The 15,526-nt window shown below is 42.1% G+C and overlaps 1 protein-coding gene across 1 annotated transcript in view; it reads left to right on the forward strand.

The window, feature by feature from the left end:
• Positions 1-15,526, forward strand: part of AMPH (amphiphysin) — a 232,528-nt gene that overhangs the window by 174,234 nt on the left and 42,768 nt on the right. Inside the window, exon 12 of the mRNA XM_029926769.1 lies at positions 12,047-12,163. Within this exon, the coding sequence (XP_029782629.1) occupies positions 12,047-12,163 (117 nt within the window). The remainder of the gene's footprint in view (positions 1-12,046; positions 12,164-15,526) is intronic.

Here is a 15,526-nt window from a genome sequence, read left to right on the forward strand (position 1 = left end):
GATTGTGGCTCTGGGCAGATATTTTTTGGGGGTGGGGCGGGGACTCTGCTCATAGAACCAGTGTGAGTCACTTGCAGTGAGCCTGTCACTGCATCCTGGTGGTCAGTCTGATGGGATTCCGTAGGTGAAATGCCATGCTGGCCAGTGGAGGCAGTCTACTCACAAGCCACCCTCTTGGAAACAAGCCTGGCCACCACGTGCCAGGACAGCCAGGTGGATAAGAGCCCCAGAGTTCCTGGGGTGTGTGCTGAGTGCTCCACATAGTAACAGAGTGCTCCAGAGAGGAGAGATGGGCCCCGGGCCCCTGTGGGTGCCCAGACCAGATAGCATTGCTATTCACAGCTGCCGCCACCAGAGAGGGACTTAGAAAATGTCAGGAACGTCCTCAAAAGTGTGGGTCCCCCCCCCTGAGGACCAGGGCGAGGGGCAGGGTCCCTGCTTGCTCTTCTACCTGTCAGGTGGCAGAAAGAAAGAAGAGATTGCCTGTTTTCAGATTTTTTTTTCATAGCAGGTAACCTGCAACTATTTTGCTTAAATCTTTTCCCAGCAACAACGTTGCATATTTTTTCTCTTTGTTTTTGAATTTTTTAAGTTTTTTATTTATTTTGAGAGAAGGAGAGAGAGACTCGAGCAGGCTCCACACTATCAGCGCAGAGCCCAATGTGGGGCTCAAACCCACATGCTGTGAGATCCTGACCTGAGCTGAAACCAAGAGTCTCACACTTAACCAACTGCACCCACCCATGTGCCCCTGCATATTTTCTCATTTTGAAAATAGTGTTCTCGTTTACAAATCCAGATGAGTTATCTCTTGGCCATCCAAGCCTAGTCCTCCAAAGGCATCTCCCCACTCCTGCTGGGAGACCTCCTGTGCTGACGGCAAGACCACAGCACAGCCTCTAAGCCCCGTGGCTGTCGGGATCAAGCTGCTTTCCAGCCAATAAGTTCATGATCATCCGATCTTTCTGTAGCCAATCAAACTGAAGTAGAATTTCAGCTTGCTTAATAAGTTTGTGAAATGGCCCCTTTGTCTCCCCGTTCCTGAGAGGCCATCCCGCAGTCACGCGCCTATGCACCCCTCGCCTCCCGGGTATCTGTCGCCTGGTTTTGAATACCGCTTTGGCTTCTGTTTTCAATGTAGCATATTTCTGGACCAGCTGCCTCTTCTTTCACTTGGTATTTTTTCCAAGTAAATATGTTAGCATTCTGGTAGCACAGAAAGAATTAGTAAGCTGAAAACTGGAAGAAAGGAAATGGTACGTCTCAAGCCCCCATTTGGCCAGTGGGTTGGGCTGGTGGGTCACCTGCAGCACCGCTGGCTCCTTTATCAGGGGTCCCCAAGTGGGGTAGTCTGTTTATCATCTGGGACTCTGACAGTGCTCTTAAGTCATTGTGTCATTTGGCCTCACAACCTTCCAAGGTTCTCAGACCCCTGAACCTCTGACAGTGTCTAGACTTTTTGCACTTTGCCTGTTTTTGCGTTTTATATTCTACCTCCTTATGAAGCATCTCATGGTGTGAGTCCTTTTTGAGATCTTGTACTTTTGAATGTGGTTTGAGGTATGGGTTAGGGAGTGGTGGTCATCTGGCTTGGAGAGGCCTGCAGGCGAAGGGGAGAAGGGGAGCACAGAAGAATGAGTTGGGGAGAAAGGAAGGAGCTCACGATAAGGAAGCATGTGACTGAGTATGTTGTATGCAGGGTCTCCTTCGATTTAGCTTTGACATCATTCCTGTGATTGACAGGTCATCATCCCTACTTTTTTACTTTTATTTTTATTTAATTTTTTTAAAACTTTAATTTTGAGAGACAGAGAGAGACAAGCCATGAGTGGAGGAGGGGCAGAGAGAGAGGGAGACAGAATCCAAAGCAGGCTCCAAACTCTGAGCTGTCAGCACAGAGCCCAGCACCAGGCTCGAACCCACCAGCTGCAAGATCATGATCTGAGCCAAAGTTGGATGCTTAACTAACTGAGCCACCCAGGTGCCCCATCATTATCCCTGCTTTAAAAGTTGAGTAAACCCATCATCTTTCTGCCACACTGTGGTGCTCGTAGGGCAGACATGGAAAGCAGAAGGCTCTCGACCATGCATGCCGGTGTTCTAAGCACCTGAAGGATGCAGATACTAGACATCCAGTAAATTGGACAAATCAATCCAAACTCTTTCCTTAACAGGATGCATGTTCTCTAGAACGTCTTTGGGTTTTTGATACTAGCAAAACTCCTCAATTTGTTACATATCAGTGATATTATCATTAATTCCAGATGCAATGGTTGGAGGGTCTCTACTCCACCAGCGGACCCGTTTGTTTATCCAGTGGCCTTCACTGAACCTTATGGGCTCTGTCCATCTCCCCTGCCGCCTCTCTCCTCATTATGGTCAGCTTTCACACACATGAGCAGAGTGTCTGCCAGGCGAATAAGCAAACTCATGACAGGCTGCACTATAATGGCTTTGCAACCTACCAACTTGTTCCAGTAAAAACAAAAAAACCAACAAAAAATCTATGTAAACAGTTTATTAGAAAGTTTAGTTTGTTGTGCATCAACTCATTAGAGCGTTTGCATATAATGTAGGTAGGCACACACACCAAATATGGCAACAGGAGAGCTTTGACAAGTCCAGGTCATGGGTAAATGGATCTTTGTTGTACTATTTCTTTTTTTAAGTCTGTTTATTTATTTTGAGAGAGACAGAGACAGCACGAGTGGGGGAAAAGCAGAGAGAAAGAATCCCAGGCAGACTCTACACTGTCAGCAAAGAGCCTGATATGGAGTTTGAACTCACAAACCATGAGATCATGACCTGAGCCGAAATCAAGAGTCAGACACTTCACTGACTGAGCCACCAGGCACCGCTGGCTGTACTCTTCTTTTAATGTCGTGTGTAATAAAAGTTGTAGAACGAATACTTGACAGCGTCCTATGGGATGAGTTGAAGGATGTCCCATTCTGAGATTGCAAATACAAAGCTCTTGAGCCCTGTCAGGATACTGTAGAAATTACCATTGTTCACAGTAACTGCCGCGTACCTGTCTGCAGTGGTCTCACCATAAGCTTTTGGTTAGAAAGCTAACTTTCCTCGGGGCGCCTGGGTGGCTCAGTCAGTGAAGTGTCCGACTCTTGGTTTCGGCTAAGGTCTTGATCTCATGGTTTGTGAGATCGAGCCCTGCGTCGGGCTCTGGACTGACAGTGCAGAACCTTACTTGGGTTCTCTCCCTCCCTCTCCCCTACTCACATGCACACTTTCTTTCTCTCAAAAGAAATAAACATTAAAAAATGTTTTAGGCTACTGCATTCATAATTGCTAAGGAAATGCAAAAGCTTTACTCACCATTGGAAATTATCAGCTATTTTGTGACCTTTCAATAAAAGACATATCTAGTACATGAAAAATAACTCCCCATTGACCTTGTTCCTAAAAACTTTATTTAAGCTTCATTATCTGACCTCCCCAGACTTACTGAGAAGTAATAAGTGTCCTGCCTAATCTTTAGAATATAGGAAAATGTTCTTAAGACATGTTTAATGAAAGGAAAAAAAACTTTTTGAAAGAAATAGTACCTATGACTTTATCTGGTTCACTCAAATATTGTGTTATCATTAAGAAATTGGGGTGCTGGGTGGTTCAGTCGGTTAAGCATCTGACTTCAGCTCAGGTCACGATCTCACAGTTCATGGGTTGAAACCGCATGTCAGGCTCTGTGCTGACAGCTCAGAGCCTGGAGCCTGCTTGGGATTCTGTGTGTCTCTCTCTCCCCCTCCCCCACTCCTGCTCTGTCTCTTTCTCAAAATATAAAATTAAAAAATTAAGAAAAAAGAAATCATTGTGAGAGTGTGTGTGTGTGTGTGTGTGTGTGTCTGTCTGTCTGTCTGTCTGCATGCACCCTTGAGGGATAGTTTGGAGACTGCTCTACTTGTTAATGTTTTGTGTCTCTAGCTATAAATTGAAATCTCTGTTACCTGATATGCTTACAAGAGTAATGCCATAAAGGATGCATGATTAACCCAAAACTAGTAAATCCCAGAGAAGCAAAAAGTCAAAGTCTAAGCATAGTCATGTTTCTCATCAAAAACCCCTCTTACTAATGTAGCTTTTGTAATGCCACAAGTTTATTATCTTCAAACAGTGACAGAAGGGTATATTTTTGGGAAATTTGATCATTTTATATCAGTTTTATAACCTATGGGCTTTTTTTTTTTACTACAAATGTAACAGATATTTTCATGTCAACTTAATGTATATCTCACCATTTTAAATAACAACAGAGCCCTGTATCGTAAGGTTGTGCTATGGTAGGTTTAACCAACCTCCTATTATTAGAGTACTTTCTTCCATTAATCAGTTTCATCAATGTAAGACTGATGTACAGGTAACGGCACATTTTTAAAGCATACATTTTGATACATTTTGAAATATGTGTGCACCCATGAAAGCATCACCGGGATCAAGGTAACGACTGTCTCTCTCACCCCCAAAGTTTCTTTGTGTCTGTAATCCTCCCTGCTCCTCTCCACGTGGTGTGCCCTCCAGGCAAACACTCCTCTTTCTGTCCCTGTACACCAGTTTGAAGCTCCTAGAATTCTGTAGAGATGGAATCACCCATTGTGCACCCTTTTTGGTCTGGCTTCTACTATTCTGCATGATTATTTTGTATCTGCATCATCCATTTTGTAGCATGTAGCAATTCAATCTTATTGATGAGAAATATCTCATTGTATGGACACATCAGGGTTTGTTTGTTTTCATTCATTGATGGATATTGGATTGTTTTTAATTTGGGGCTTTTTTTAAAAAATTTTTTAAAAGTTTGTTTATTTTTAAGGTGGGAGAGGGGCAGAGAGAAAGGGAGACACAGAATCTGAAGCAGGCTCCAGGCTCTGTGCTGTCACAATGCAGGAATTGAACCCACAAACCTGTGAGATCATAACCTGAGCCAAAGTCGGATGCTTAACTGACTGAACTCCCCAGGCGCCCCTAATTTTGGGGTATTATAAATAAACATGCTGTGAACATTTGTATACAAATTATTCTTTGTGCGTGTGCCTTCATTTCTCTTCAGTAAATCTCTAAAGGTAAACTGGCTGGACCATATGCTAGAAATAAACTTAACTTACTAAGAAACTGCCAGACTTTTCTAAGTGATTATACTATTTGTGTTCCCATCCACTTTGAATAAGAATTCCGGTTCCTCCATATCCTTGTCAACACTTGGTATGGTTAGTCTTTTTAATTTTAGCCATGATGGTAAGTGTATAGTGTTATTTCAATGTGATTTAGTTTGCACTTCCCTAATGGCTAATGATGTTAAGCATCTTTTCATGTGCTCATTTGACATCTGCATATCTTCTTTTTTTCCCCTAGCTCTGTTGGGGTATAACTGACAAATAACAATTGTGTATATTTTAAGTATACAACTTGATGTTTTGATATCTGTACACATAGTGAAGTAATCTTCCCAATCCAGCTAGTTAATATACCTATCTCTTCACATAGCTACGTCTTTTTTTTGGGTTATTGTTGTTGATGTGAGAACACTAAATACCTATCCTCTTGGCAAATTTCAAGTATATAATACACTCTTTGCTTACAGATGTCATGCTGAACATTAGATATCTAGGATTTGCATAACTGAGACTTTACTCCCTTGATTACAGCTCCCCGTCTCCCCTCCCCCGAGGCCCTGGCAACCACCATCCTACTCTCTGCTTCCACCATTTTGAATATTTTTGATATAAGTGAGATCATTTCTCTTTCTGTGTCTTGCTTACTTCACTTAGCATAGAAACTTCTTCACAGCAAAGGAAACAATCAACAGAGTGAAAAGGCAATGTAGGAATGGGAGAAAATATCATATATCTGATAAAGGGATTAATATCCAAAATATATAAAAAACTCATACTACTCAATAGCAAAAAAAAAAAAAAATCAAATAGTTTGATTGAAAAAATGGACAAGGGACCTGAATGTACATTTGTCTGAAGAAGACCTGCAGATGGCCAACAGACACATGAAAAGGTGCTCACCACCACGTGCCATCAGAGAAATGGACTTCAGAATCACACTGAAGTATCACCTCACACCTGTTAGAGTGGCTATTATGAAAAAGACAACAGATGTTGGTGAGGAAGTGGAGAAAAGGGAATCTTTGTACACTGTTGATGGGATTGTAAATTTGTAGAACCACCATGGAAAACAGTATGGAGGTTCCTCAGAAAATTACAAACAGAACTACCTTATGATCCAGCAATCCCACTTCTGGGTATTGAAATGAAATCAGTATCTCAAAAAGCTATCTGCATTCCTGTGTTTAATGCAGCACCATTCACAATAGACAATCCATGGGAGCAACCTAAATGTCCAACAGTGAGGGCGCCTGGGTGGCTCAGTTGGTTGAGCATTCGACTTCTGCTTAGGTCATGATCTCACGGTTCCTGAGTTTAGGCCTCATGGTTGTCCCTGTGGTGACAGCTCAGAGTCTGGAGCCTGCTTCAGATTCTGTCTCCCTCTCTCTCTGCCTTCCTCTGCTTGTGCTCTGTCTCTCTGTCTCTGTCACTCTCTCTCTCTCTTTCAAAAATAAATAAACATTAAATGTCCATCAGTGGATGAATGAGTAAAGAAAATGTGGTATATAAACACAATGGAATATTATTTGGTCTTAGAAAAAGTAAAGCCTGACATTTCTGACAACATATTATGACATATTACTGTGGTGTTAGTATATCCTCGCTGGTGTCTGTGAAAAACTTTTGCTGATGTATTCACTTATTTGATGGAGTTTTGAGAGTCCTTTACATGTTCTGGATACAAGCCTTTTATCAGATACATGATTTGCAAATATTTTCTTCCAGCGCATGTCTTATCTTGTCATTCTGTTAGTGCTTTTTAGCAGAGTAGAAGTTTTTTATTTTGGTGAGGTCCAGTGTATCCAATATATTTATTTTTTAAGAATTAGGCATTTCACATCACATCTAAAAAAATCTTTGCCTAACTCAAGGTCACAAAGGTTTTCTCCAATATTTTCTTCTAGAAGTTTTACATCTCTAGGTGTTAACAGTTAGGGTCAGTGACCAATTTGGAATTAATTTTTTAATATGTACAAAGTATGAGTTGAAGTTTATTTCTTTGCAGTTGAAATGTGAGCGTTGAAAAGTCTCTCGTCATTCTACTGAGTGTTGTGGAAAGTGGGTTGTCTGTGAGCAGTTCTCTTTCTGAACTCTGTGATTCTGTATTGATTCATTTGCCTACCTTTTATTCCAGTACCGTGCTAATCTTGATTACTGTCACTTTGTACGGTCTTGAAATCAGATGAGCTTAGTCCCCAGTTTTGTTATTCTTTTTCAGAGTTGTTTTGGCTGTTCTAGGTCCTCTGAATCTCCACATCAATCTTAGAATCAATATCTAAGTTTCCACAAAAACACCTTCTGGGATATTTTATTAGATTCCTAGGGCTGTTTTAACAAAGAAGTAGCTTATATCAAGAGACATTTATTCTTTCACAGTTTTGGAGGCTAGACATCTGAGATCAAGGTCATGATCGAGGCTGAGATCAGCAGGGCCATGCTTCTCCTGAAGGCTCTAGGGTCTTTGCTTGCTCCTCTCTCCTTCCGGTGGTTGCTGGCAGTCCTTGGTGTTTCTTGGCATGTAGATACATCATTCCAGTCTCTGCCTCTGTCATCACACTGCGTTTTCATATGTGTCTGTGTGCTCTGTATCCTCACATATCTTTGTGTTTATGTATCCAAACTTCTCTGGTTTTATAAGGTCACTAGTCATTGCATTAAGGCCCATCCTAATTCAGTATGACCTCATCTTTAATTTCATTACATCTGCAAAGACCCTGTTGCCAAATAAGGTCACATTCCCAGGTTCCTTACAATAATGAACTTTGTGGGGGTGGGGCACACAGTATTCACCCCAGTACAGATATTGATTGGCATTGCATTGAATCTGTAGATCGGTTTGGGGAACATGGATAAACTATAGTTTTTTCTTTATTTTAAGGTCTTCTCTAATTTATCTTTGCTGTATTTTACAGTATTCAGTGTACAGGTATTTCTCATCTTTCATTGGGTTTATATCTAAGTGCTCCATAGTCTTAGTGCTATTGTAAATCATACTTTTAAAAATTTCAGTTTCTGGTTTTTCATACTATTATACATTAATAAAACCAATTTTTGTGTATTAATGCTATCTCCTGCAGCCTTTTCAGTATTTGTTCCTAGAGCTTTTTTATAGATTTCCGTGGACATTTCTATATAAGTGATCATATCTTCTGTGAGTTAACATAGGCTTACTCTTTTTCTTTTTAATCTAGATGTCTTTGATTGCTTTTTCTGCCTTTACTCTTTAGGACTGTCAGTATATTGCTGAGTAGAAGTGGTGAGGCGGCCATCTTTGTCTCTATTTTAGGGGAAAAGCTTCCAGTCTTGTGTTATTAAATATGATAGTTGTATGTTTCTCTAGATACCCTTACATGGCTGAGGAAGTTGCCTATTTTTACTAATTTGTTGAGAGATTTGAACAGGAATGGATATGGATTTAAGAAAATTTCTTCTTCTTCTTCTTCTTCTTCTTCTTCTTCTTCTTCTTCTTCTTCTTCTTCTTCTTCTTCTTCTCCTTCTCCTTCTCCTTCTCCTTCTCCTTCTCCTTCTCCTCCTCCTTCTCCTCCTTCTCCTCCTTCTCCTCCTTCTCCTCCTTCTCCTCCTTCTCCTCCTCCTCCTCCTCCTCCTCCTCCTCCTTCTCCTCCTTCTCCTCCTTCTCCTCCTTCTTTTCCTTCTCCTCCTTCTCCTTCTTCTTCTTATGTATTTTTGAGAGACAGAGAGCATGAGGAGGAGAGAGAGACACAGAATCTGAAACAGGCTCTAGGTTCCGAGCTGTCAGCACAGAGCCCAATGCCGAGCTTAAACTCACAAATTGCGAGATCATCAACCTGAGCTGAAGTCGGCGCCCAACTGACTGAGCCACCTGGGTGCCCCTCAAATACTTTTTCTACTGAATTACATTCATTGGTTTTCAAATGGTAAATCAATCATGCAGTCCCGAGATAAACCCCATTTGGTTATGGTGCAGTGTTCTTATTTTTTTTTTTTTTCATTCAATTTGCTAAAGCTTTCTCTAGCATTTTTGCATCTCTGTTGATGAGGAATGTTAGTCCATAGGGTATTGTTTTTAAGAATGTCATTTTTGGGGGGGTACATGGGTGGCTCAGTCGGTTGACTGTTTGACTTCATTTTGGTCATGACCTTGTGGTTTGTGAGTTCCAGCCCCACATTGGACTTGCTGCTGTCAGCACAGAGTCTCCTTCGGATCCTCTGTCCCCCTCTCTCTGTCCCTCCCCTGCTTGCATGCTATTTCTTGCTCTCTTTCTCAAAATAAATAAACATGTAAAGTAAAAAAAAAAATCATTTTCTGATTTTAGTACCAGGGTAATGCTTTCCCCATAGAATAAGTTGGGAAATCATTCACTCCTCTTCAATTTTGTAGAATTGGTATTTTTATCTTACTTAACTCTTTGGTAGAATTCACCAGAAGAGTCATTTGGGCAAGAGGGGTTTGGTTTTGGTCTTTTTTCTCTTAAAAAATCTTTTTGAGTATAGTTGACACACAGTGTTACATTAGTTTCAGGCATACAACATAGTGATTCAACTTCTCTGTATGCAGTAGTTTGTTATTTCTCAAGAAATTTGTCTTTTTATCTAAATTGTTAAATGTATTGGAATAAAGTGGTTTATAATATTTTCTTACTGTTTTTTAAAAATATCTGTGGTAATGTCCCCCCTCTCATCCCTGATATTGGTAATTTGCTGGTAAATTGTCTTTACCACTCATGATAATCTTAGATGGGTAATACTACTCTCATTTTAAGCATGAAAAAACGGAGGCTCAAAGAAGCTGAATTAACTGCCCCAAGAGAGACAGGTAACCAGTGGCCAAACTGGGTGCAAACCCAGATCCACCTCAAAGTCTAAGCGTAGCTCTGTATAGTTCTCATGCCACTCTGCATCCTTGATCTCTACATTTCCATTCGAGCTTCCATAAGGGGCTCCGTTAGGCTCATAGAAGATTCATGGACAGATTTGGATGGGCTCACATGTCATGAAGAACTGAGAGACTGCCCAGAATTCCTCTGCAGATCCTCCTGGGGCCTGTTTGAGGGATGTGGGACCAGGTCTCAGCAGCAGCCTGGAACAGCACTGGAGCCAAAGGCATCTGGCCCTTGCAGTCCTGCCTCAGCTGCATTGTAGCTGAGGGGCCCAAAACAACAGCCCACTCTTCTCATCCCCAGATGGAGGAATGATGCCATTTCCCCCTTTATTTTTGTAAGTATTAGACTGTGCGGATGAAATGACGTTTGGGCAGTCTAGCAAGGTCATTCTCTGAAGGCAATAATGGTGTTGTTGGGCTGTCATCATTGGACTGCAGCAAAGTGCCCTAACCTTAGTTAATACTGGTATGCATGAAGCTCTCAGAACAGTGCCCAGCGCATTCTAAGTCCATATACGTGGCCACAAAGTTTTAGACATATAACTTGTACCAATATAAATGTCAGTGAAAAACAAAACTGCAGATTTTGAATAGGGTCCAAAGCCACCTGGGTGGCTCAGTTAGTTAAGAGTCCGTCTTCAGCTCAGGTCGTGATCTCATGGTTTGTAGGTTCGAGCCCCATGTCAGGCTCTGTGCTGACAGCTCAGAGCCTGGAGCCTGTTTCCGATTCTGTGTGTTTCTCTCTCTGCCTCTCCCCTGCTTATGCTCTGTTTCTCTCTATCTCTCAAAAAATAAATAAAAGTTAAAAAAATTTTTTTAAGATTTTATTTGAATAGTGGCCAAAGGAATCAGTTGATGGTTTTATGATTGTAATTATTAAAGCAAGAGGGCTCTCAATAGGGCATTATCCTTGTGAAATTTTAAACATGTGTAAGGAACATTATGTCACAAAATAGGTGGCTTGGACCAATAGTGTGGTATTTAAGCAGATTTCCCTTCTATAGTGAATGTGAATATACTAAGAAAAATGATCTATGGTGCCCCAAAGCATTTCAGACAGCTCTATATTTTTAAATTTCCATCTATGATCAGTATTAATTATAAGAACTCTTGTTCTTTAAAATCTTTTTCTGAGCATTCCTATTCTTACCTGCTTCATCCATGGTTGTGACCTTTGAGTTTCTAGACTACAGATGGTCAATACTGAAGCTTACATCAAACACCAAGCACACGTTACTCGATTCTGTGAGAACTGATGCAGTTCTCTTTGCCATGATGGTGGATAGGGCTTTATTTCAGCTCTGATTCTTACTGCATGACTTGAGCCATGGTTAGGCTAAACTTCAAGCCATGTTACTTGTTTTTTGTATCACGATACCACAATAAATGAACAAATATTAATGTTCAGTATTATAAACATTTTGCTATTAGAACAGGACTTTTATCCTAGGTCTTATTTGACTTACCTCTTTCTAGTCCAAGAAAGTTATTCTCTAGCAGATGTCAGGGGACATGGTTCTCTCCTTGGTGTCTTTTTCTTTCACCCTCTCCCCCTCATAGGCACAGTGGAGACCAGCAGGACTATGGGTGAAGAATTGTTATGTAATAACTAAATCCGAGGGGGTGGGGCAGATGGACGTAGTCAGAGTTGACGGTATCCTTTCCTTTTTACATGCTAGCTTTGCAGGGGGCCTCCCAGCAGTGGGCTACAGAGATGGGTCCAAGCGTTGGCGTGTTTTTATCCATCTAGTCATCTGTAATTCTTGATCTGAGATTGCTAAAATAGCAGAGGAAAGTCCTTGGATCTTGATGGTATCAGGATATACCTCTGTGACATTCTCTTCATTGGCTGGATTCAGAACTGGACAAAGGACAGAAACTAAAAGCCTGGGTTATATTCCAAGGCACTTTGGCCTTGGCCAGAGTCAGTTATTTCCCCCTTCTTCACATTTAGCAAGTGACGCTGGGTAACCTATCAGAGCATGACTCAGTGATGTCAAAAGATTATACGTGGATTAGATCACAGTGTCTCATATTTTGTTTTGTCCTGCTTCAACAGAATGAAGTCCCTGAGGTGAAGAAAGAAGAGACATTGTTGGATCTGGACTTCGACCCTTTCAAGCCTGAGGTGGCACCTGCGGGTTCTGTTGGAGTGACCCACTCACCCATGTCACAGGTATCCAGTGGTGATGTCAGTGTTTGAGGATGACGTTTTGTGAACTTTAATAAGCTCTATAAGGGCAGCAGATGCCTTTCAGATGACTGTTTCAAGTGACTGTTTTCTTTTGGGTTGACAGACATTTCCTAGTGGGAAGGAAGGGTAGAAAGAAGTCCTTATCCATATCTGTCATTCCAAACTTCTCCCTCCCATTCCCTCTCTCTACCCATAGAGCTGGGATAACCATACATCCCAAGCTGGAACACATGGTTGCCCAGGAACCCTCTATCTCAGAGTAACTGTTGTTACTAATATCATTTTACACTCAGGGTGTTCAGATTTCGATGATAGATTTCATGGTTTCTCTAAATGCAGCTCTTTCTTTTGGCCCCAGACTTAACCTTCTCACTGTTTCCTCTACATTCCTTCCACATGCTTTGGAGGGTAAAGCACATTAGACATAGCCTTGACATTGACCCCCAATGGAAGTGTTTCCCAGTCCTGATCACTTTGACCTTGATGACGTCGTTCACATTGCAGAGGCTTCCCTTATGTGATCTGGGCTATGGCTTGATGCAGAGCTGGCCTCATATACCCAACTTCCCCCTGTTCATCGTCCTCAACTCAACCTTTCCTCCCTTCAGTAGTGATTGCCGCAGCGTTCTCCTGCAAAGGGGCCCGGGGGGTGGGTGCTGTAATGGCTTGTGGATGCTTCCTCTGCAGTAGACTTCCTCCTCGATAATCTATGCCCATGAAAGGAAGTTAACGCAAAATCTGGCTAAGCAGAAATTGTTCATATCCATCTTTTTGCTGTGCTTGGGGCCTTACATTTGAATCTGGGCAAATCCAAAGATGCTGGGGTGTACTTCACATGAACTAGGGAAGGTGTATTATAAATTGAGACCTAGCTCAGTCTTCCTGTCTTGAAGCCTTCTCGGTACCTTACAATAAACCACTGTCCGCTCAGTATGAACCTCAATAAGTAGAGCCTCTCTTTAATCCATGTTTCATTCCAGAATGTGATCACACACCCGAAGGCCTCCCAGTTGTGATATAGAAACAATACAAATCTGAGATGTCAGTAAAGCAGATAATTAAGCAGATCAGATACGAGCCTGTAAAGGTACTTTGCAAAAAAAAAAAATGGGTCTCTTAGATATATGTTTCAGAAAATTCTACTAAATCCTTCTTAGGAGAGTCTTGGTAGGCATTAGAATATTAAAGGCTCCAGGAAGTCTTGCCATTAAAAGAAAAAACTGTTGAGACTTATTTAACTTAGAGATTCCCAAATTTGTTTGACCACAGAAATGTTTGAATGAAAGTTTCTTCACATTCATTAGAATGTTCTCTAAAACATACTTTGGGAAATGCTTCCACAGTGATTGTCAGCAAGTTTGAGGGTTGTGCCTTGGGGGCCCAACAAAGCAGAAAATGAATGTACGTATTATTCAGAATTCTTCTGTGACAGAGCTTTCTCGCTGTGTAGACCTCATTGTGCAGGATTCATAGGACTTCTGTGCCTCACCCACCAGGGTTCACTGCTATGGTGGCTGAAGGCAAGTTTCTGCAGTGGATGCTGTCGTGATCAGTGGATGAGACCCCATAGCATGTCAGTCTGCAAGTTTGGATCAATATATATATAACCACTTTATATCAATCCATGATTGAAAATTTCCACAAATAATGGAACTTTGTGTGGATTTGGAACTAAGAGATTCTTTCAAAAAAAAAAAAATGACCGGGGGGCCCCTGGTTCACTCAGTCGGTTAAGCATCCGACTTCAACTCAGGTTATGATCTCATGGATCCTGGGTTCAAGCCCTGCATCGGGCTCTGTGCTGACAGCTCAGAGCCTGGAACCTGTTACAGATTCTGTGTCTCCCTCTCTCTGTCCCTTCCCCACTCACACTCTGTCTCTCTCTCTCTCTCTCTCTCAAAAATAAACAAACATTAAAAACATTGTTTTTAAATGACCTTGGTTAAATCCTTAGAAGTCTTTCTTCTGAAGATGCATCCCCGCAGTTAGGAAAAGCTGTGTGTGCCCCATGTTCTCCCTCAGGCCGAGTAATAAACTGCCCTGGCTGCCCGGTGCCTCTGACGGAGTCACCTCACTACAGAGTCATCCCGTGCACTGGCTCTGATCACGTCTCCTTTCACCTAGAACAGTCTTGGGCTGAGAGAGCCAAAAGCCCAGAGCCGTCAGATGTATGCAGGCCTTCTCTTCCCTTCGCTCAGGATAATGTCGCTTAACCGTTGCCTGCCCCTGCGCTTTAAATGAATGTTCTTGCTGCTGGCACAGCAGCTCACCTTGCGATCTCCATGGTGCCCACATGAGTTAACTCATCCTTTCATGGTCCTGAGGACTGATAAACAAGATGTTTCGCTCTGCTGCCTCCTTTGGAGAAAATACCCTGTGCCAGGGATACGACGCAGGGATACGGGGTAGCTTTTAGGCGCTGTGATTCTTACGAGGCCGGGAAGCAAGAGAAGACAAACCATCCGGATAACCAGAAAGTGTGTGTTAGATGCAGAAGGAGTCCGCATACAAGCGACGGGGCTTTCCCTGCATCCCTTCTGTCCTCCTTTGTTAGTCATTTGGCAGGTGGGAGCCAACCCAGCCAGGCTGCATGGAGATGCGGGGCAGCTGGGGTGGTACAGCCCAGGGGGGCGGGCTCACTCACAACCACAGGACCCTGTCCTGTAGTACAGAGACATCTGTGACCTTATCTGGAAACTCCCATGTTCTTAGTTTGCGAGTGCCAGGCTCTCTAATTTGCCACTCAGAGATGCAAAACAAGTGCATAAACACGGATCTGACTCTAGTCACACAGATAAAGGCAGGAAAGGATGTGGCATTAGCAGCAGTTCTTGATCACAGAGGAGATGAGAGAGGTCTCCCTCACTTTCCCAAACACACAGCAGAAGTCACTTGAACCATCTGGATTCCTTCCACATGATCAATGAGCTTTATAATTAAAATGCTAGTAGTAAGCATAATTCATCCATTATGTCTTAGGGGGCACCCTCCTAATTTGCATGATTATTAATTGAGCTGTGTTATCATCTCATTCAACTTACCGAAGAACTACTTTTCTGGGGTTCATTTACCACCACACTGGTCATAATGCATCCTCTTGAATTTGGAGGTGGGAAGAGAAGAAATAGTAGTAATGATTAGATCTGCATTTCCTCAAAGATGTGAGAAACTAAACTCTGGACATCTTGTACTTCATTTTAAGTGTGTATGTATCTGCATGTGTGTGTGTGTGTGTGTGTGTGTGTGTGTGTGTGTGTGGTAAAGTAAGCACTGTCATCATGTTTTAGATACAGTTTTTAATCTTATAGCGAAAAGCAGATTGACTGGTCTCTTACTGTTCACTGT

This window comes from Suricata suricatta, chromosome 2 (genome assembly GCF_006229205.1).
Source record: "Suricata suricatta isolate VVHF042 chromosome 2, meerkat_22Aug2017_6uvM2_HiC, whole genome shotgun sequence".
Lineage (NCBI taxonomy): Eukaryota > Metazoa > Chordata > Mammalia > Carnivora > Herpestidae > Suricata > Suricata suricatta.